This window comes from Crassostrea angulata, chromosome 10 (assembly GCF_025612915.1).
Source record: "Crassostrea angulata isolate pt1a10 chromosome 10, ASM2561291v2, whole genome shotgun sequence".
In the NCBI taxonomy this organism is placed as follows: domain Eukaryota; kingdom Metazoa; phylum Mollusca; class Bivalvia; order Ostreida; family Ostreidae; genus Magallana; species Magallana angulata.
This window is the reverse complement of record NC_069120.1, coordinates 19625858-19647253: the sequence shown is the minus strand read 5'-3', so window position 1 is coordinate 19647253 and position 21396 is coordinate 19625858. Positions and strand designations below refer to the sequence as shown.

General features: G+C 32.3%; 2 protein-coding genes across 2 annotated transcripts; both read left to right on the top strand.

The window, feature by feature from the left end:
* The first annotated feature begins 1717 nt into the window (after positions 1-1717).
* LOC128165186 (hippocampus abundant transcript 1 protein-like) lies at positions 1718-12247 on the top strand. The gene is made up of 13 exons (XM_052829446.1): positions 1718-1875; positions 3063-3158; positions 5502-5564; positions 6806-6933; positions 7157-7271; positions 7781-7999; positions 9121-9234; positions 9345-9416; positions 9574-9686; positions 9852-9949; positions 10077-10252; positions 10615-10780; positions 11280-12247. Exons 1-13 carry the CDS (start codon positions 1789-1791, stop codon positions 11330-11332), a joined length of 1500 nt encoding a protein of 499 aa, XP_052685406.1. The 5' UTR covers positions 1718-1788; the 3' UTR covers positions 11333-12247.
* Positions 12248-20413: 8166 nt separating this feature from the next.
* On the top strand, positions 20414-21004 carry LOC128165187 (uncharacterized). Its single transcript, XM_052829447.1, has 2 exons — positions 20414-20684; positions 20826-21004. The coding sequence occupies exons 1-2, from the start codon at positions 20462-20464 to the stop codon at positions 20963-20965; spliced, it is 363 nt and encodes a 120-aa protein (XP_052685407.1). The 5' UTR covers positions 20414-20461; the 3' UTR covers positions 20966-21004.
* The last annotated feature ends 392 nt before the right edge of the window (positions 21005-21396 follow it).

Genomic DNA, 21396 nt, shown 5'->3' with positions numbered 1-21396 from the left:
TTCTTGGTTATTAAGACTGTTCTCTCTCTCTCTCTCTCTCTCTCTCTCTCTCTCTCTCTCTCTCTCTGAAACAGCTGAATTTTGTTTGGGTTTCAGTGTTTATACATTTTTGAAAATACTTAAATACCACATTTTCTTAATATAGAATTAAATGAGTGTGAAGATTATATGAAATGTGATTTTTCTACTTCTCATTTTCCTTTTTTTTTGGGGGGGGGGGGGAAGGGGGGGGGGTTAGTTGAACGTAGGTATTATAGGCTATATATATTCAAAATTAAAGTCAGTATAGTATATCTTTTTGATTTTAGATTGAAATGTAAGCCTAAATACATTGTATATGTTTTCTCTGTAAGTTACTAAACTTAGAAAAATTTATATGTAAAACTGAAAAATACACACATTGTCAATAAGAAATATCGGTAAATACCTTGATCTTTAATGGAGGGAATCAATCTTTTATTGTTGATTTAAAAAAATATAATTCATATACACTCACATGTAATACTTTGATATGATAAATCTTAGTTTGTAAAAATATTCTGAGGAATTCATACATTCCTCATCCAAAAGTGTGGAAACTGATTTACCAGTACTAGATGAATTATATGTAATCGTATTAATTTTGCATTATTTTAATTCTTATTCAACTTCTACTTTAATACACAATAATTTCTGTTTTTGTAACACAATTGTTATAATGTTTATTATACACTGTATGGCAATGTAAACATAAAAAAATAAGGTATAACAAGGAAAGGACAGTGTACATGCAGTGTAAACTGTTAATTGCTATCAAAACAAAGGAACCCAATTATGGTTCTTGTGGTAAAAAAGTGTGAATAACACCCCAGTAAACCATACATTTATAGAGGCTACTGAATATATACAGAGGGGTACAATCTGTCAAACACTATACGCATCATATATAATCTGACACATATAATACCAGAACAAATAATATATTGAAACATTTATATATATTAAAAAAAAATATCATAACAAAATAAAGAACATAAAAAAATATATTTTAGATAGCAATATGTGGGTTTATCCCGAATAACTTTAATATTGTCCCTAATTTCATTTATATGATCAAAGAAACATGAACAGATCTTGAATAATAAAGAGTTTATCCTACAAAATTATTATTCAAAAGTTTATAAAGATCCATCTTTTACACAATTTTTCAGATATAAAGCTGAAAAATGGTGTTTGGTAAACTGTTGAAATTTATCAGGTCACCAGGTCATTACCAATTAAAAATCAGGTCATTATAACCCTTGTTTTTTTTAACTGCTCAATAAAAAATAATTTAAAGGAATTTTCAAAATATCTTTTGTGTTTTTTGTAGGAAACAGTATGATCTATACAACGAAATAAAAATGTTGTTCTTATTTCATTGTACAAATCAGTATTTTACAAAATAAATGCCATCAGGTCATCAGGTCATTATACAAAAAATCAGGACATTATACCACTGAAAAAATTATATGCTCTGAAAAATTTATTTGAAAGAAGTTATAAATTATTTCTTGTGTTTTTCTTAGAGAAAATAGTATTATCTGTATAAATATGTAAAAATATTGTTCTTATATCATTGCACAAATCAGTATTTTACAAAATACACGCCATCAGGTCATCAGGACATTATACATATCAGGTCATTATACAGTCCCGCGCCACTTTTATGTTAAATATTAACTGCGGAACTGTGATTTATTTCCAAGTTCATGGTTGTTTGAGAAAATGGGCCGATAGTGAAAATAAAATGATTTCTGTTGTGTATGGATGAATTTTAGTATGGGTAGAAAGAAACGCGTGGTTGGGAAAATAATATGGGGCCCCCGGAAAAGTCACATGAAAGAGAATGGAATGGTAAGTAAAGGTACTTTTATCGATACAAATGAAAGTGATAAGTTTTGTTTGAGTGTTTATGTGTCGCAATGATATGTCGTCACAAGTGTACTGGCAAGGAAACTTTTACATCAAGATCGGACAATACTTATTGATTCATGAAATTCGCGATTTTATATCTTATATCCAGTCATCTTATACAAGTTTATGAGACCAGCAGATGGCAAATAACGCTCAAGACGCTAGGTTCGAATTTCCTCTTCTAAGTTCGGTTCATATGTTGTGTTGTGTCACGTTGTCCATGCTATATTACTTTGTCTGCAAGGCAAAATACATTATTTTACTTTCAATAACTGATGGATCGTTCTATGTTGATAATAGTAATTGATATGGGACTATAGTTATCAGGGAAATAAATTCTTCTTATAACAATGATAACGTTATATAAATACGTATAATTGTTTATAATGTGTACATATGTTAAATCTTATTATTCAAATGGTGTTTTGCCAAAGTATTAAAACATCTGCATGGCATGATAGGAGCATCAAATGGATTTGACCTAAATATACAAGTACTTGCAACTACAGTGTTTGTATTTTAAGGATTAATAGAAAATCCTTATGACCTATGTTACATACTACTTAGATTTTAAGTATTTTTAAGAGGAAAATGCAGTAATGTTAAACATGATTATTGTAAAAAAAAACCAAAACACCTATCATCTGCCTGGCAAGGGTGAAGTGTTAATATACTTGTGTACAGTACATGATAAAACACTAGTGTGCTGTAGTGTTTTTGGCTTTTATTAAGGAAGGGTTAATTAAAAATAAATTAGAGAAGCATAAATGGATTATACATTATATTGAAACACATTTACACGCCCTGATTTGGATTCACATTTTACCAAAGATTATTTATTGACTCTGGTGTTTGTTAATTCAAACTTGTCAATTACACATCTAGACTTGAGAGTCATTGAAAATTATACACATCTTAAAAGTATTCTTTGTAAATGTATTTTAATAAATATAAACACTATTCAATCTTAAGATTTTTTGTTAGTCACGATAAAAACAGATTCTAACTGATTGACTTATTACATGCTTTAATTATGATTTAATCTTTCAGCCATTAAATGAAAATATTATATGACAATCATGGAACAATAATTATGAATGAAAACTAAAGCCAGTGTTTTGTTGTAGGACCCCAGTCAGGGGCAGGCCAGTGTGTACCACGCCCTGATTGTCATCTTCCTGGAGTTCTTTGCCTGGGGACTGCTCACCTCTCCAATCATCGATGTAAGTCAGTTCAGTCTCTCTTATACATGTACTGTGATTATAAATATTTTGTTGTGTGAAAATTTGTAAATTTACACAGCAAGGTGTTTGCATGGTATGTTTGTCATTTGGCTTACAAAGTGTCCAGAGGAAACAAACTTTATTTTGTTAGAGGTGTTGTACCACTTTTTCAATTTTTTTTTATACGTTTGGGAAAATAATGCACATTGAATTATATTAAATCATTTTGAGAGTATTCTTTTATTCAAAAAGATTATTTTGATTTACATGTACATATATGTTGGAAGAAAATATGTGATTTACTGACCGCCACCAGTACCATATATTTTGGAAGAAAATGGGTGAAAGAATTTTTTTTACTATTTGATGTCTTACAACTATATGTTAATTATGAAAGATTTTTTTATCTTAAAAACAAAAAAATTTAATAATGGCTTTAATTCAGTCTGGCAGTGTCCAGTCAATAATAAGTATACATGCAAAGAATGGTCTTACTAAATTGATCAATGATTACCAGTGTTATGATATAATATAGTTGATACTGATCAGCTTGCAGAATGTTACAAAACAACAGCAGAACCCAAAACTATCATAGATGAAATGCATTATTGAAATCAATATTTCTCTACTGAATATCCTCAATTTGTGAGTGAGGTCTTTGATTCAAGTATCAGGTGCATGTGATTCAAGTTTTTTGTAGTTTTCATAAAATACAGGATGTCTTATAATCTGAGGCACATAAAAGTGCTTGTGTTCGTAGGAAAATTCCTGTCAGATATTTTGCTGTGGTATGTGTTTACATTTCAATCATAGAGCCCTTGGATGCTTGTGTCTACTTATTTTTTTAACTGAAATACACACTAACTCTGTCTCAGAATCGTAAAAGGAGATATAGGAAAAGTGTCCTCATACCCTGACCTATTCAAATTGGTAAATAGTAGTTTTCAACAAAGCAAACTGGTAGAAATAAATTGACTTGACAAGCATATATGAATAAAAAAAAATGTTTTGTTTTAAATACATTTAAAAATAAACTCTTATTTTTACTGCACTCTGTTATATTTTGCATAGAAATTAGTGTTTCCAAAATGTATTGTCATAATGTTAAAAAGTGAAAACCAAATAAAAAAGTCAATCAAGGAAGCTAAAGGTCACAAAAAAACTGTACACACTCTCCACAAGTGCATAACAGGAACTCTTTTTGTAAAACCAATAACGAGACATAATTTTTTATAGAATCTATCATTAAAAAACATATCCGCAGGTGGGGAAATATAGTTTTGTAAAGAAAGAAAAAAATGTCCTTGCTTTGAGAATTTTACTGCTATTGATCATTTGATGATGGTGAAATCTCACCATTAACTGTCAAAAGTTTTAACTGCTTCACAATCATACTGATAACTTCTGGCCAGTTTTGTGTATAGTGTTACAACTTTTGCAAAATCATTTTCTGAAGTACCGATATCAAATAACAGATTACAGATGACGACCTTAATTTCCACATATTTTCATCAACACTTGTGATGTAACAACAGATTTCTGATAAATAGAAGTTTAGGTAGCAGATTTTTTTGGCATTGCCTTACATAATGGCAGTGCTCAGCTGTTACTTCTATATGGATTGATGCTTTGTGCAATGATTTACATACATGTATGCACAAACACAGAATGATTCTGCTGATGAATATAATGACAATTTAACATATTGTATACAGTAACGATCTGATGGTAGGGCGATAACCTAGAAACCATTGTGGGTCATACTGTTCATGTTCAACTGCTGCTGTGGATTGAGATACATACCATTACGAAAAGGCAAAAAAAAAAATCCTTTTTTTCGCTGGACTGACATACACTTCATTGTAATGCATTGATAATTTTTATTTATGATGGCATGCATAGTTTAAAGTTTTATGAGATGTACTGCAGTCTATGAATGTATGTCTGTAAATATTCATAGGTAAAAAATAGTGATCATCAATTTGGTGCAGAGTTACTTACCTATAGTTTAATTAACTGCTAAAATTGATGGCAAACAATTCATAAAAAGATATAGTTAGGTCTGTAGTATGTTAATTGCTCCATTGTTTAGCTTGAAATTACGTGTTTACTAAATTTGATAAATGGTAATGTCTTGTATAAAATACACACATTCCACATTTATTATTGTAAATATTTGAGTGTCACAGTATTGTAGCTATTGTTTATGTTTTTAGGTAGCCCAGAAAAAAATTCTAAAGCATCTAACCAATATGATGCACTATTTGAAGAAAAAAAAACCATGTCGAAATTACAATAATCAAATCTGTAATAACCTAATATTTTCTTTTTTATTTTCAACAGGTATTGAATAACACATTTGCCAATCACACTTTTCTTATGAATGGGCTAATACAAGGAGTAAAGGTAAGCAACATTCAATGCTAAGATATTTATGTCTGCAGGCAAAAAACACTATGCAAGGTGTAAAGAATGTTATGAGAGTGCAACCATTACCCAAGGGAAAATTGTTTTCTGACTATGAATTGATGATTGTAGTTCTGGATATATTTAGCGGATACCTACTGGATATTTTGATGAAATTTTTTTTTTAAGTTGCATTATTCAGTCTTAGTTTTTATGAAAGCTATAAAACTATGGCTTTAATACTTTGTTTTATGTAAATTAATTTTATTAGCGTCTTTCGCACCTATAGGAAAAGTTTCACATATAAACCCAAGCTTCTATATTCCTTAGAGATATCTAGCATACATTTAATGAGAAAAAAGGTCCAATTTTTCAGTGAAAAAATAAACTTTTAACAATTCATTGCTATTCATAAAAATGAAAGTCCCTGCAAAATTTGAACCCAGTACCTGTTGGTCAGTAAACCAAAGCTATACCCATTGCACTACAGAGACAGACACCCAATATTGGTAACATTAACAGCTTTACAGTGGGGGTTGAAATTCACCATGTTGTGACAATCATTAAAAGTAAAAGTCGCTGAGTGGGTATATACCGATCAATTCATGCAGTAATAAATAAGAAGATATGGAGCACAAAATGCATTTTTAAAAAATGATTTTTACTTGAAATAATTCATGAATATTTAAAAGGTGTTGTATTCCCATGTTAAGATTCTTCAGATACAGTAACGGGTGTATTCAACTCATTTGCCAACAAATCATGAATAAACCAATGTATATATTCTTTAAATCTGTTTGAAGTTTGCTTGTGTAAATTTCATGAAGGCTGAATACACATAAGCAATCAGGGGATGGAATCAAATGAACTTGTTTGCTTTTCCATAGGGCAAGATCTTTGTATTTTGTTTGGATTATATCCTAATGAAAGTTTTCTTTAATTATGTGTTTTTATTTTAAAAAGAGACTGATTCTGATCGTTTAATTTGGTGAAAGTCTAATTAAAACCTTTTAGAAGAATTTATATGAAAATAAACTGTTTAACAGGAGGTTCCTAGATTTTTGAATTGATGAAATAGTGTAGGGAGCATTTTCTCCATTTTTTGTTTTTTTTTTAATTTTAGCAACAAGTCTCTTTGGCATTTCCCTCTTTTGATGCCCTAAAATGATGAAATTCAATCATAGAATTATTGGATTATTGCATAATGCTCATAATTTTCAAATTGCACTTTTTTCCTGCAGGGATTGCTGTCCTTTCTGAGTGCCCCTCTGGTAGGGGCTATGTCTGATACACTGGGGAGAAAGCCATTTCTTCTAATTACTGTCTCATTCACATGTGCACCCATACCACTGATGAAAATCAGTCCCATGTAGGTTTATTTTTTTTTTGGTTGTCTTGTGTTGATTTTTTTCATCTGTTAAAAAATAAATTATCTATCTCAATATCCTAACAATATTGAATTTATTGAATTTATCATAAATCTAATACTTGTATAATGTACATCCTTAATAAATTTTCAAGTAGAAAATACCTTAATTTGCTTTCTACATGTTCGAGAATATTAAAAAAAGGTTCTTGTTTCCATATTGCAGGTGGTATTTTGCCATGCTTTCTATATCGGGTATATTTGCTGTCACCTTTAGCGTAGTTTTTGCTTATGTTGCTGATATCACTACAGACGAAGACCGAGGTCAAGCCTATGGACTGGTGCGTAATTAATGGCTTTTATCTCCTTTTTTTTTTTTGGCCAAATACTGTATAATGATTATAAATGATGAGTTTTGCAAGACCCAAAAGTGAAATTTCCTTGCAGTGAACCAGTCTTTTAATTCATGACAAAATAATAATTATCAAAGAAGGCTCTGTTTTGAAAATTTGATGACACATGTCAGTTTATATCAGGAATGTTGTCAAATAAAGTTGACAAAAATAAAGTTTGCAGCTAATTGCAGTAATCTATTGTTCTGTTTTGTTCACTATTTTGAAATCAATTTTTACCCTGGGTACTCAAAGTAAAAAGAACATGAAAAATTTGCCAATTTTGCTTTTCTATCAAAATGATTCTAAAATTGGAAAAAATGACTTGCATATTTTTAAAATTTAAATTTGTACGTCATTTTACATACAGCACCAGCAATTCTGTGATTTTAGATCTGATAAAACTAAACACTTGCAGATACTAAATCAATGTTTATTTATTTGCCTTTTTATTTCAGGTGTCGGCTACGTTTGCAGCCAGTTTAGTGACTAGTCCTGCATTAGGTGCCTACTTAGGAAAAGTGTACAGTGACAATTTTGTGATATGGCTGGCTACAGCTATCGCAGTGTTAGATGTTCTGTTTATATTAGTGATGGTCCCAGAGTCTCTTCCAGATAAACTGCGCACAGCAAACTGGGGATCTCAGATCTCTTGGGAGAAAGCAGACCCATTAGGGGTGAGTTCTACTGAGTGCCTATTTGGTCTGAGATGTTTTCACTTCTTTTTTCCACTTTCAAGTTTCATGTTTGTTGGATATTAGCGCAGGTAGCTTTAAACGAGTTGAAAGTTGTATTTTACAAATGCTTTTACCATAATTATTTTGAAATATAAATTTATCTCATCCAGAAAATAGATAAAATAGAGTCTGCTTTCATCAAAGGCAAGATGCATGTACCGGTAATGTGAATTGTACCTCGAAGGGATATCTTTAGCGTGGATTTGTTGCTTTCATATTTTGTTCTTAAATGTTGCTGCATGTTCTACTGCACTCTCGAGATACATTAAAGTGCATCATTATTGATCACTCGTTAATGTAAACTGTTGTTCTGTTTCTATGTCTACAACAACTAGATTTTTTTAGATGAATCAATCAATATTGGCATCAAAATGTGTATTATACATGTAATTTCTCTTGTTAATCATAACATTACGATTGTTATTCCATAAAATCAAATATCAACTTATTGTCATCTGTGTGAAAAAAAAACTAAATCACCTGTTAATATTTTCTTGTTGGCTGACAAGTATTCAGATATCCACTTCTAGAATGGCAATGCAAAGTGAAACAATTCGCAATATACTAGAAGTTTCCATGATTTTATGCAGCAGTATATAGGTATAGTTCCCTTGTAGGAAGAATTATGGAAGAATATGCCAGTGGCCCTTGGTGTTAAGGTTTTTGGAAACAACCTTAGCTTCCGGTCGATTTTCTACCAAAAATTTCATAACCAAATTCTCAGTCATTGGAATATATATTGATTTGAACGGCTGCAATTATAAAAACACAGTAACACGTTGTTACACTGGCATTGTTATGGTCTTTATAATTGTGATGTAAAGTACATCTGTAAATTAAAAATATGATTCTTTAACATGAGACTTTAGTACCCATCTTTGAAAAATTTAATTATAAATTCATTTGGTGAAAATTGATTACCTTAAAAGGTTCAGAAATTATCAAAAGCCTTGGTGTGAACTTGTTGTTTTATTATTTGCAGAAGATTTAGATCTACATGGGCATATCTGAATAGGGTTCAGCATAGCTAAAAGATGAGTTCTCTGTAATTCTCATTGCAGGCATTAAAGAAATTAGGTCATGACAAGTTAATACTATTGCTGTGTGTAGCAGTTCTACTGTCCTACCTACCAGAGGCGGGGGAGTACTCATGTTTCTTTGTTTACCTGAGATTAGTAAGTACATTTGTTTCATAACAGGTATACCCAGCATTCAAATCCAGTTAAAAAATGAATTATGGTTGAGATTTTCAAAATAACTAAGAGAATGTGTCCCTTTGTTTTAGGTTATGATGTTCTCTGCATCAGAAGTTGCCTCTTATATAGCCATGGTTGGAGTTTTGTCAGTTGTTGCTCAAGTAAGATTCTTATTTCTATCTGTATTACAGGATTTTGATTGTCTGAATATAATTCAATATATGTTTTGGATTTTCAAGTTTTAAACAGTACGGTACTGGAAAGATGGTGGGGACACACACTCTAAGTAGGCTTCATCATCTTTTTTTTCTTTTTTAGACCCTTATCTTAGCTTTGTTGATGAAGTATGTGGGACACAAAGGTGCCATCATGTTTGGCCTTGTATTTGAAATTGTCCAGCTGGCTTGCTTCGGATTTGGATCGCAGACATGGTATTGTTTAAAACAATAAAACAAATAAAATTTATTACTGGTATATAAACCTGAAATAAGTACGTTCTTCAAACATTGTTTAAAGTAATCATGGTTCTGGGCTTCAGTAATTGAAATACACTGCATGAACAATGTTGTTAATGATTTATTTTATGTTTGTCACAGGGTGATGTGGATGGCTGGTTGTATTGCTGCCATGTCAAGCGTAACGTATCCCGCCATCAGTGCATTTGCATCTTCCCACGCTAGTGCAGACCAGCAAGGTAATTAGGTTCTCTCTAAAAGAGTCATGTTCATATTTCTTTTTTACTCATGTATTCCTCCAGTTTGACAAATATGTACATTATGTTTACGATAAATGCTTCATTGTTGTTTTGCCGTTCTTTACAGGAGTTGCCCAGGGCATCATCACGGGTATTAGGGGACTGTGTAATGGTCTGGGACCTGCTCTCTTCGGTTTCATTTTCTATCTGTTTCATGTGGATCTTAATGAAACTTCAGACACACAGAGTGATGTTAATTCTTCAGAAAATAACACATACCATCAGATTTCCTCTGCAATACAGGTACATAAATTTCAATTGGATTTTATGTCTTGAATGATTTACTTTTATCTGTCTTCTGAGCCCTTTTACATATATACTTCAATATTCTTTTAAGAAGTCCTCGTGTTAACATTTGACAAATCTGAATTATTTATATGTGATATTTTATATTAGGTATATTGATTGTAATTGATATTTTGATAGGTTATTTTATTATATACACAACATAATGATTCCTCATGTACATATTGTGTCAATAGATGCTACAAACAGATCAATACTCTGGTACATGTATGTACTGAAAGGTTATAATATAAAAATGATATGTAAATGCATCTGTGTCATATGACAAGATGTAAGAGAGGGTTTGTTCATTGTTACAGAGTGTTGTCCCGGGGCCCCCGTTTGCTTTTGGTGCTATTCTAGTCATCATGGCCCTGTTAGTAGCTGTCTTCATGCCAGAAAATCCTCATGGCACTATTCACATTGGCAAATCAAAAGTCAGGAGAAGAAACTCCCTAACACTGCAAGCGTTTGGTCTAGACAATGGTAAGAATAGGAAGATGTTTGACTGTGAATTTAATACATTTATTACACCTCAGCAAACAAAGTTTTGGAGTGTGTTTGAACCAGCTATCTGTTTGTCTATTGTCTGTATGTATACATGGTTTTGTCAATAGCAGCTTTACAAAACAACTGCCTGAGATTTGTGTACTCTCTATTCATAAATTCATTTTTCCTTATCAGTATTTTACTATTATAGTGCATTCTGTTAAATGAATTCAATAGTGTCAACAATTTATAAAAATAAAAACTGGATTACAGCAGTTAGTACTTTGGGGGGAGGGGGGGGGGGAGGGTTTGGTAAAATGTTTAAACAGTTACCAACCAGTTACTGACCAGCTTTATATATAAGTTTACTGGTAGATCAATATTGAAATCTTTCTATGCTATATATAAGTAGTGTAGAAGTAAAGCTAAGTGATCTTTTAAATGAATTGAACATATCAGTATTTTATTTGAGATTTCTAATCTGATGTTTTCCAAGGCTCAATAGAAGACCAGTCTCCCCTAATCAGTGATGCAGATCAAAATCCATAGACTCAAACGTGAAAGGGACCAAGAAATGGAGACAAACTACGGTCTCAATGGACTGTGATGAGTGCAAATAGTTGAAGTACTGAACATTTGGAAAAACAAGGATGAAATCACCCAGATTGATGAAGGATGAACTTATTTTGGTGCAGTGGTTCGATGAAAAAGATTTGTCAAGGTGCTTTTACTTGTAAAACCAAATTTAAGCCTATAATTTTTCAGTTCAAGAATTTCTGTTCAAGTAACAAGAGACTCTGTTTTTCCTGTTGCTTAATATTGTTTCAATGTGCCAATCTAGTGCGCCAAGTGTCTTTATGTGAGACAAAGTGTTTTAATTATAATGTACGACATTCTGTTTATTTTAGCTTGTTTATATATATTTTCCAAGAAAATGTTTTAAGTTGTAGTAAGAAATTGTGCGAGTTAATTAATTTTTTGTATGTACAGCTGTATGTTGTGAAGGTGGCAGGTGTTTGTTGAAATCAGACGTTTGAAATTTGTAATACACTTGTACACTGAAAAATCCGATTTTAGAGGTAAAACATCTGCACCCCTGTGAATTTGTTTTAATGGAAGTGGACTTTTCTGCTGTATGAAGAGAGAGAAAATTTGAAAGAAAGATGGCAATGAATGCTATGTCAGATGATTTGATTACTTTTAACTTTTTTCAAGTATTTTGTTCTTGCATATTGTGATACATGTAGTTTTCAAACTTTATGTTGATATCCATGAATATCAAATGAATGAGTATTTATATCACGTACACCCCAAATTCCCCTTGTTATATTCATTATAGAAGGGTATAGTTATTCTCCACAGTCTATAATGAAAATATCAGTTGGAACGAAACAGGACAGTGCTTCTCATCTTTCCTCCAACTTTTGACATTTCATTCAGCAAGATTGTAGATATTTAGTTGTGTTTATTAGGGTCTTCCGTTTTTGAACGGAAGACCCTCTTGTTATTCTATTGTTTCTTTTTATTATTATTTTTTTTCTTTTTCTTTATTTTTCTGACTTTTTTAAAGCTTAATATCTCCAATAGTTTTCAACGGATTTACATGAAACTTTCAGGGATGATGTAGCATTATTGTGCCTCAAAGATGTTAAATTTTTATTTACAACGTCACATCCGTTTTTACGTTACGTCAATTTTTAAATTTTAAAAAAGTGATTTTGTCCAGGGCGTTTTTCAAAAACGCTTTAAGATAAAGACTGGGAATTTTCTGTGTTGAAGCATTGATCGTTTTTATTTGGACATAAGGTTGGAATTTAGTTTCCGTCACTTCCGGTCCAAACCGGAAGCGTTTTAAAATTTTTGAATTTTCGAATTTTTCGTTTTAATTTCAAATGTTTACGAGGTTTGTAGAGCTGGTCATGCTGAATACGAAACTGAAATCCGTTTGAAAATCGGACGATGCATTACAGAGATATCGGGGTTTAAAAATTGATTTTTCCGGAAATTTTGATTCCGCGTCCTTGGTTTAAAAAATAGCATAATGTTCAAAGTAAAATTAACTCGTACCAAAAATAATTGCTAAGTCGTACTTGAATACATTCGGATTTTTTTTGTTAAGTCGTTCTTGAAATCGGAAAGGTTTTTGTTAAGTCGTACTTAAAATCATTCGGATTTTGGTAATTCGTACCAGGAATGATTCGATATTTTTCATCTTTTTATTTTAGTTTCTCTTGTTATTGGTTTTAGAGGTCTGCTTCCAACAGGAACTTCCAGCTTTACGTCCGACATTAACGGAAGACCCACTCGTTGCTTTGCAACGAGCTTTGCTCTAGTTTTTATTTATTATTATCTTTTCATGAAATACATTAATTAAATAACATGAAGAATCATTTTGAATCAAAAGACAATCAGTAATATAAACAGCAATATATTCCTGGATGAAGTCGGCTCTGTTTATATTGGACATAGTTGTCATTTTGTGTACACTTTATTTTATGATAGGCAAGATACAGAGAAAACAACCTTTTACCAATATTTTTTGTAGCATTTTAGGATTTCACCATGATACAAGCTTTCCTAAATAATATTCCTTTTGACTTTTCTTAGGTTTGAAATGTCTGCTCAATAGTTGTTACGAGAAAAAATCTTGGTATTCACCGGATCATTTTGAATTAATATTAAGTAAGTTTCCTCCCCTCTAGTCATACATGTATATGATTTCATCTTCTAAAATGTAAAAATTGTTTTGTTAATTTTGAAAATATGATTTCTATGACTAAATGTGCAATGTATGTGTTCGACATTTAAGTCCACTTCTGGATTTGGATTGATTGTTTCTTCATTAAAGAGTCGAGAGAAGCAGTTATTTCTGCACTTAAATATGTCATCTTTAACATTAAGAATTATAGCTACAGCTGAATGAATATCCAAGTTTTATTTTCTGAGATAAATTCACCATTAGTCCACTTGAAAGTAGTATTAATTTACTTTATACAAGATTTCCTTTTTCTTTTATATTTTTTTCTCGTGATTAAATGGTGAGAATTGTTGTAGACAAGAAAGGTGTATTAGCATGATGTGTACCTATTGGAAAAATTGATGCTTGATTATTAAAATTTTGTTTTGATAAAATATAAGTGTTTTTATTTATTTCAACGTAATACAATGTGAAAAGGTTTTACAATGAAAACTGAGATGTCTTTTTGTGGTAACAACTCAGATTATATTCGACAAATTAATAAGCCAAGTTAGTGTGGGAATGGTGTCACAGCTTGGAGGCATTTTCTTTGTCTGCTGATTTTCCGGTTTGAATAAGGGATTTCCTGTTTATCTTATTAATAAATGAAATATAATTTTAACAGCAAACAGATGAATGCCCTTAAGGCGTTATTAAGATATAGACCTCTGGGCTAGAGCAGAATAAACATATATAAAGAATGAAAATCAGAACATTATCATAAGCGTTCAGGGAACCTTTGGGTGTAAGAGCAGGGGATAGAATTCTTTCCAGCTAGTCATGGGTGTATGGATTGCACCACCTCGACAGTGAGGTGGACAAAAACCAATTACCATGACTAGCAGAAAGAGAAGGAGCTTGAAAATCCTAATATATCAAACTTCTCATTTTGAAACGGAACAAACGATATGGAACTGAAAGGTAATGTGTTTCAATATTACCTCTACATACCGTCTATTTAAAAAAGATGAAAACTGCTATAACTAGCCACAGTCTTCTTTTTTTCATCGCAATATTTTAAAGTGGTCCATTTTGCCTTTCTGTTTTATTTATCCAACAATATCATGTGCTTAATTGTTCGGAGTTCGTAATACGGTATTATCCTCCAGAACGGCTACTTCGGAATTTTTATCTATGGTTTGATGCCATTTTAAGTTAAGAAGTAAACGTGATAAATTATTGTGGTTCGATCAAATATCCGCAGAGATGATCATTAATTATTAGTATCTTAATCATTTGAAAGTATTCATGTGTTCCTGTGGATCATCTGACCAAAACAAAAAAATAAAAAATAAAAAAACAAACAAACAAATCGGAGACTTTCATTTTATTCATTCTCATTTTACAGAACAGCACAGTACAATACTTTGTGTCTGTAGTGTATTGCATTTAGAGCAGGCACGTAGCATCAAGGGGGGGGGGGGGGGGCTGCCCCCCCCCCCCCTTTTTCTCGCAGCAACAGATTTTTTAAAACTTACATATAAAAAATTGAATTATTATGGAGTTGCCCCCCCCCCCCCCCCACTTTTTTGGGAGCATATAATACATTGTCAAGATTTTATGGCCGAGTCTGCCCCCCCCCCCCCCCACTTTCAAAACCGATGCTACGTGCCTGTAGAGGGCGTACTAAAACGTAACTCTTGTAATTAGTTATGCCTCTGTAAGTATATTAATATCGCACAATCTTAATTTTCGTCTCCTTTCGGTCTCTTTCCCGGCCGCACGACCTATTCCACATTTTATTGATTCCTCATATTATCAATATGGTCATGCTTCACGTCTCTCCGGGACTATCTTTATAGTCTTATCCTATATCATTTCAAGAGCTTTTTAGTAGCTTTTTGAAATATTCATCGGCCTTGAAATCTTGCTTTCGATAAAATGTGTTTCACTTGAGTTACAATTACATATACCATAATTTTTAGTTTAATTTTGAAATACCAAATATTCTTTTCTGATAAAATAAATAAAGCACGATATGATGTTACAAGCATAAGCTCTAAAAACATTACTACGTTCTGAGAACAGAGAACACCACCATACTTAATCCTATCATGCATGTGGCGGCACGCAATAGTACTACACACCATCACAGAGTTTGACAAGTACCACTTGAAAGTACCACATATTTTTTTTCTAGCACAAAAAAAAAACACTTGAGTTTATAGCACTTGGTAGCACCACTGTTTCTGGCAAGAACCAAATAAAACACTTGGGTTTATAGCACTTTACGGAGTAATTCTTTATAGCTAAACATACCATTTCTTAAAATTTTAAGTAGATCTGATGATCAATTTCTTGACCAACCAGCCCCCCTAATGTATTTGGTTTTTAGATCTTGGTAGCACTAATTGTTCATAAAGCACATGGTTGCACACATTAGTGTGTGGTTTTAGCACTTTGTTGCACAGTCATTCTTCTCAAGCATTTAAATTCACGCAAGTGTTTTCACGTTTATGTACCTGGTTTTGAGTACCTGGTAGCAACATTTTTTTCAGGGTTGTACATAATTTTAAAATTGAGCACTCGGTGACACGTTTTATTAGTCACATGTTTTTTCCCCATCAATCAGGCACATTAGTATATTGTTTCGAGCACTTGGTAGCACAATCATTTTTATCAAGCACATACTTAATTTACCTTGTTGTATATATTTAACGTATTTTGTTATGAGCACAAGGTAGCATCGTTTTTCGTCAAGCACTTGGTAGCACATATTTTAATAATTGAGTTTTGAGCACTTGATCGCACTTTTTATGAAGCACAAGGTTGCACAGATTAATTTTTAATGCCTTAAACTTCTAAACATATTCAAGCCATTTGGTTTTGAGCACCTGGGAGCACCATTTTTTCTATCAAGCACTTGGTTGCACACATTAGTAAATGGTTTTTAGTACTTTGTAGCACTGTCATTTTCGTCAAGAATTGGATTCACTCTATTGTATATATTTAATGTATTTGAGCACCTGGTAGCACTATTAAATTATTCATAAAGCACATGGTTGCACACATAAATACACTGTTTCGAGCACTTTATAGCACTGTCATTTTCGTCAAGAATTGGATTCAAACTAATGTATACAGTGTATATACATGTATAATGTATTTGAGTACCTGGTAGCACTATTTATACATAAAACAAATGGTTGCACACATTAGTATATTGTTTTAGCACTTTATAGCACTGTTATTTTCATCAAGAATTGGATTCACACTATTGTATATATACATAATGTATTTGAGCACCTGATAGCACTATTTGTTCATAAAGCACATGACTGCACACATTAGTGTGTGGTTTTAGCACTTTGTTGCACAGTCATTCTTCTCAAGCATTAAATTCACGCAAGTGTTTTCACGTTAATGTACCTGGTTTTGAGTACCTGGTAGCAACATTTTTTCAGGGTTGTACATAATTTTAAAATTGAGCACTCGGTGACACGTTTTATTAGTCACGTGTTTTTTCCCCATCAATCAGGCACATTAGTATATTGTTTCGAGCACTTGGTAGCACCATCATTTTTATCAAGCACATACTTAATTTACCCTGTCGTATATATTTAACGTATTTTGTTATGAGCACAAGGTAGCACTGTTTTTCGTCAAGCACTTGGTAGCACATATTTTAATAATTGAGTTTTGAGCACTTGATCGCACTTTTTATGAAGCACAAGGTTGCACAAATTAATTTTTAATGCCTTAAACTTCTAAACATATTTAAGCCATTTTGTTTTGAGCACCTGGGAGCACCATTTTTTCTATCAAGCACTTGGTTGCACACATTAGTAAATGTTTTTTAGTACTTTGTAGCACTGTCATTTTCGTCAAGAATTGGATTCACTCTATTGTATATATTTAATGTATTTGAGCACCTGGTAGCACTATTAAATTATTCATAAAGCACATGGTTGCACACATAAATACACTGTTTCGAGCACTATATAGCACTGTCATTTTCGTCAAGAATTGGATTCAAACTAATGTATACAGTGTATATACATGTATAATGTATTTGAGTACCTGGTAGCACTATTTATACATAAAACAAATGGTTGCACACATTAGTATATTGTTTTAGCACTTTATAGCACTGTTATTTTCATCAAGAATTGGATTCACACTATTGTATATATACATAATGTATTTGAGCACCTGATAGCACTATTTGTTCATAAAGCACATGACTGCACACATTAGTGTGTGGTTTTAGCACTTTGTTGCACAGTCATTCTTCTCAAGCATTAAATTCACGCAAGTGTTTTCACGTTAATGTACCTGGTTTTGAGTACCTGGTAGCAACATTTTTTTCAGGGTTGTACATAATTTTAAAATTGAGCACTCGGTGACACGTTTTATTAGTCACATGTTTTTTCCCCATCAATCAGGCACATTAGTATATTGTTTCGAGCACTTGGTAGCACCATCATTTTTATCAAGCACATACTTAATTTACCTTGTTGTATATATTTAACGTATTTTGTTATGAGCACAAGGTAGCACCGTTTTTCGTCAAGCACTTGGTAGCACATATTTTAATAATTGAGTTTTGAGCACTTGATCGCACTTTTTATGAAGCACAAGGTTGCACAAATTAATTTTTAATGCCTTAAACTTCTAAACATATTTAAGCCATTTTGTTTTGAGCACCTGGGAGCACCATTTTTTCTATCAAGCACTTGGTTGCACACATTAGTAAATGTTTTTTAGTACTTTGTAGCACTGTCATTTTCGTCAAGAATTGGATTCACTCTATTGTATATATTTAATGTATTTGAGCACCTGGTAGCACTATTAAATTATTCATAAAGCACATGGTTGCACACATAAATACACTGTTTCGAGCACTATATAGCACTGTCATTTTCGTCAAGAATTGGATTCAAACTAATGTATACAGTGTATATACATGTATAATGTATTTGAGTACCTGGTAGCACTATTTATACATAAAACAAATGGTTGCACACATTAGTATATTGTTTTAGCACTTTATAGCACTGTTATTTTCATCAAGAATTGGATTCACACTATTGTATATATACATAATGTATTTGAGCACCTGATAGCACTATTTGTTCATAAGGCACATGGCTGCACAAATTAGTGTGTGGTTTTAGCACTTTGTTGCACAGTCATTCTTCTCAAGCATTAAATTCACGCAAGTGTTTTCACGTTAATGTACCTGGTTTTGAGTACCTGGTAGCAACATTTTTTTCAGGGTTGTACATAATTTTAAAATTGAGCACTCGGTGACACGTTTTATTAGTCACATGTTTTTTCCCCATCAATCAGGCACATTAGTATATTGTTTCGAGCACTTGGTAGCACCATCATTTTTATCAAGCACATACTTAATTTACCCTGTCGTATATATTTAACGTATTTTGTTATGAGCACAAGGTAGCACCGTTTTTCGTCAAGCACTTGGTAGCACATATTTTAATAATTGAGTTTTGAGCACTTAATCGCACTTTTTATGAAGCACAAGGTTGCACAAATTAATTTTTAATGCCTTAAACTTCTGTACATACTTAACCTATTTGGTTTTGAGTACCTGGTCATTGTACCTTCATTAATTTTTCTATCAAGCACTTGGCTGCACACATTGATATATTGTTTCGAGCACTTGGTAGCACCATCATTTTATGAAGCACAGATTTTCATCAAGAATTTGATTCACATTATTGTACATATTTTAAATGGTTTAAAGCACATGGTAGCACTATTTATTCATAAAGCACATGGTTGCACACATTAGTACATAAATATATGGTTTAGCACTTTGTAGCACTGTCATTTTCATCAAGCATTAAATTCACGCAAGTTTTTACTTTCATGCATTGGCTTTTGAGCACCTGGTAGCATCGGAGTTTTTTTTTTTCATGGTTGCACATAATCTTAAAATTGAATTTTAAGCACTTTGTCGCACCTTTTATCAAGCACATGGCTGCACGATTATTTTATTGATATTTAAGCACTTTTTAGAACCAACTCCTTTATTTTCATCAATCAGGCACATTAGTATATTGTTTCGAGCACTTGGTAGCACCATCATTTTTGTCAAGCACTGAATTTACACTATTGTATACATTTAATTTTTTTGTTTTGGGGTACCATTTAGTACCTTTTTTATCAAGCACTTGGTTGTACAAAAATTTACAATTTAGGCCCTTGATTGCACTTTTAATCAAGCACAAGGTTGAACAAATTAATTTCTTAATGCCTTAAACTTTTGTACATATTCCACTTATTTTGTTCTGAGCACCTGGTAGCACCGTTTTCTATCAAGCACCTGGTTGCACATATTTCTGAACTTTAGTTTAGCGCACTTGGTTACACCTTTTATCAATCACAAGGTTGCACAAATTAATTCTCAACGCCTTACACTTTTGTATATACATATTACATGTACTTGCTTTTAAGCATCGGATAGCACCGGATTTATTTTTTTATCAAGTGTTTGGTTTCTTGAATTAGTTTTTTATTCTAAGCACTTGTTTGCACTTTTTTACAAGGTTTTTCAAGTAAATGGTTGAACACTTTTAATCAGATTACAGTGGGTTTTAAACACTTAATAGGACCGTCATCTTGCTGCAAACATTTGTACTTGAAAAATATTATGGTTTTATTACATTGTAATACTCAACTCATACTTTCATCAAGGACTTTTTGTACATATTCATTTTTATTGACATAAATTGATTTATGTCAGAAATTTTGGTTATAGTCACATTCTGCTTAATTTGTCTTCAATTTCGAAAAGGACTGTCTGATAATGACAAAGTCATCATTAGTTTTTATACCCAGGGTTCTCGGTCGTTACTCTTACGTCATCTATATGCTCTATATGCAACGTCACAATCGCTCACTTATTGTGACGTCACAATATTGTCTAGCTATCAAAAGCCTTAGCGATTGATACGGTCAAGTTGTGTATCGATATGGGGCTGCTGCAGAGTTGTTTTGCGAAAAATAACAAGGTGGGAGTGATGAAGGAGGAGGCGGAGGTGTACGAGAAGGTGCGCCGTGCAATGGTCACTGAGGACGTGACGGAGAAGAAGGGTGGGCTGGCCTTCGGTCTGACGTTTGTCTCCGAGGAGGAGCCAAAGATGCCACCACGCAGATTGACAGAGCTCAAAAAAGAGGATTTTGAAAAATGGAGGGGTATGTTATATTACTACAATTTGATTGTTTAGGTGTTTATGTCATATATTAGAAATTCATTGATTAAAAAATGAGTTAATACACTGTAAAGGGTCTAACACAAATTTAACTAATTATTATTAATTATTTTCTTCTCAACAGACGATCAGGAAAAGGTCCAGTCCCAAAAGCAGAAGCTGGCTCAGCAGAGAAGGGAAGAGGCCCTCATCCAGAAGAAGATCGAAGTCGCCCATAAAGAGATGGAGAGGCTGGAGAAATATGTCAATCTCAGCGTCCAATAACTGTCTTATTACAATTTACTTGTAATAAACAACCTTGATCCCAAAGCTGTTTTGTTTTTCTCTCTCTACATATAATATATCAATCAATTAAGGAGGTATTCTTTATCACGGTATTTGATATTGAAAAATTATAACAACTTTTTCAATATCAAATACCGTAAAAAAAAATCTCAGTTTCATACTAGTATAATATTTTAATGTAAAATTCCTTGTTTAATGAAGACTATGATTTTAAGTTGTTCAAATTATGAACAAAGGGTCAGAAAATTATTTATAGAAAGTGTCAAAAAGTTAAATTATTATCTTCACCCGAAGAAAAAAGAGGGTAGAATTTACGATATCTCTGAAAACAAGAAGAAGTAAAAATGCAATTCTATAATTGACTTCGGGTAATTACGATCAAAATAAAAAACCAGAATAAGGATTCGTTA

Bases quoted from the DNA above. Each gene is read 5' to 3' on its own strand.
- LOC128165186 (XM_052829446.1), top strand. From the start codon at position 1,789: ATGAATTTTAGTATGGGTAGAAAGAAACGCGTGGTTGGGAAAATAATA. The intron at 7,272-7,780 runs GTGCGTAATTAA...TTTTTATTTCAG, and splicing joins GAGGTCAAGCCTATGGACTG to GTGTCGGCTACGTTTGCAGC. The intron at 9,950-10,076 runs GTAATTAGGTTC...CGTTCTTTACAG, and splicing joins CGCTAGTGCAGACCAGCAAG to GAGTTGCCCAGGGCATCATC.
- LOC128165187 (XM_052829447.1), top strand. From the start codon at position 20,462: ATGGGGCTGCTGCAGAGTTGTTTTGCGAAAAATAACAAGGTGGGAGTG. The intron at 20,685-20,825 runs GTATGTTATATT...TCTTCTCAACAG, and splicing joins GGATTTTGAAAAATGGAGGG to ACGATCAGGAAAAGGTCCAG.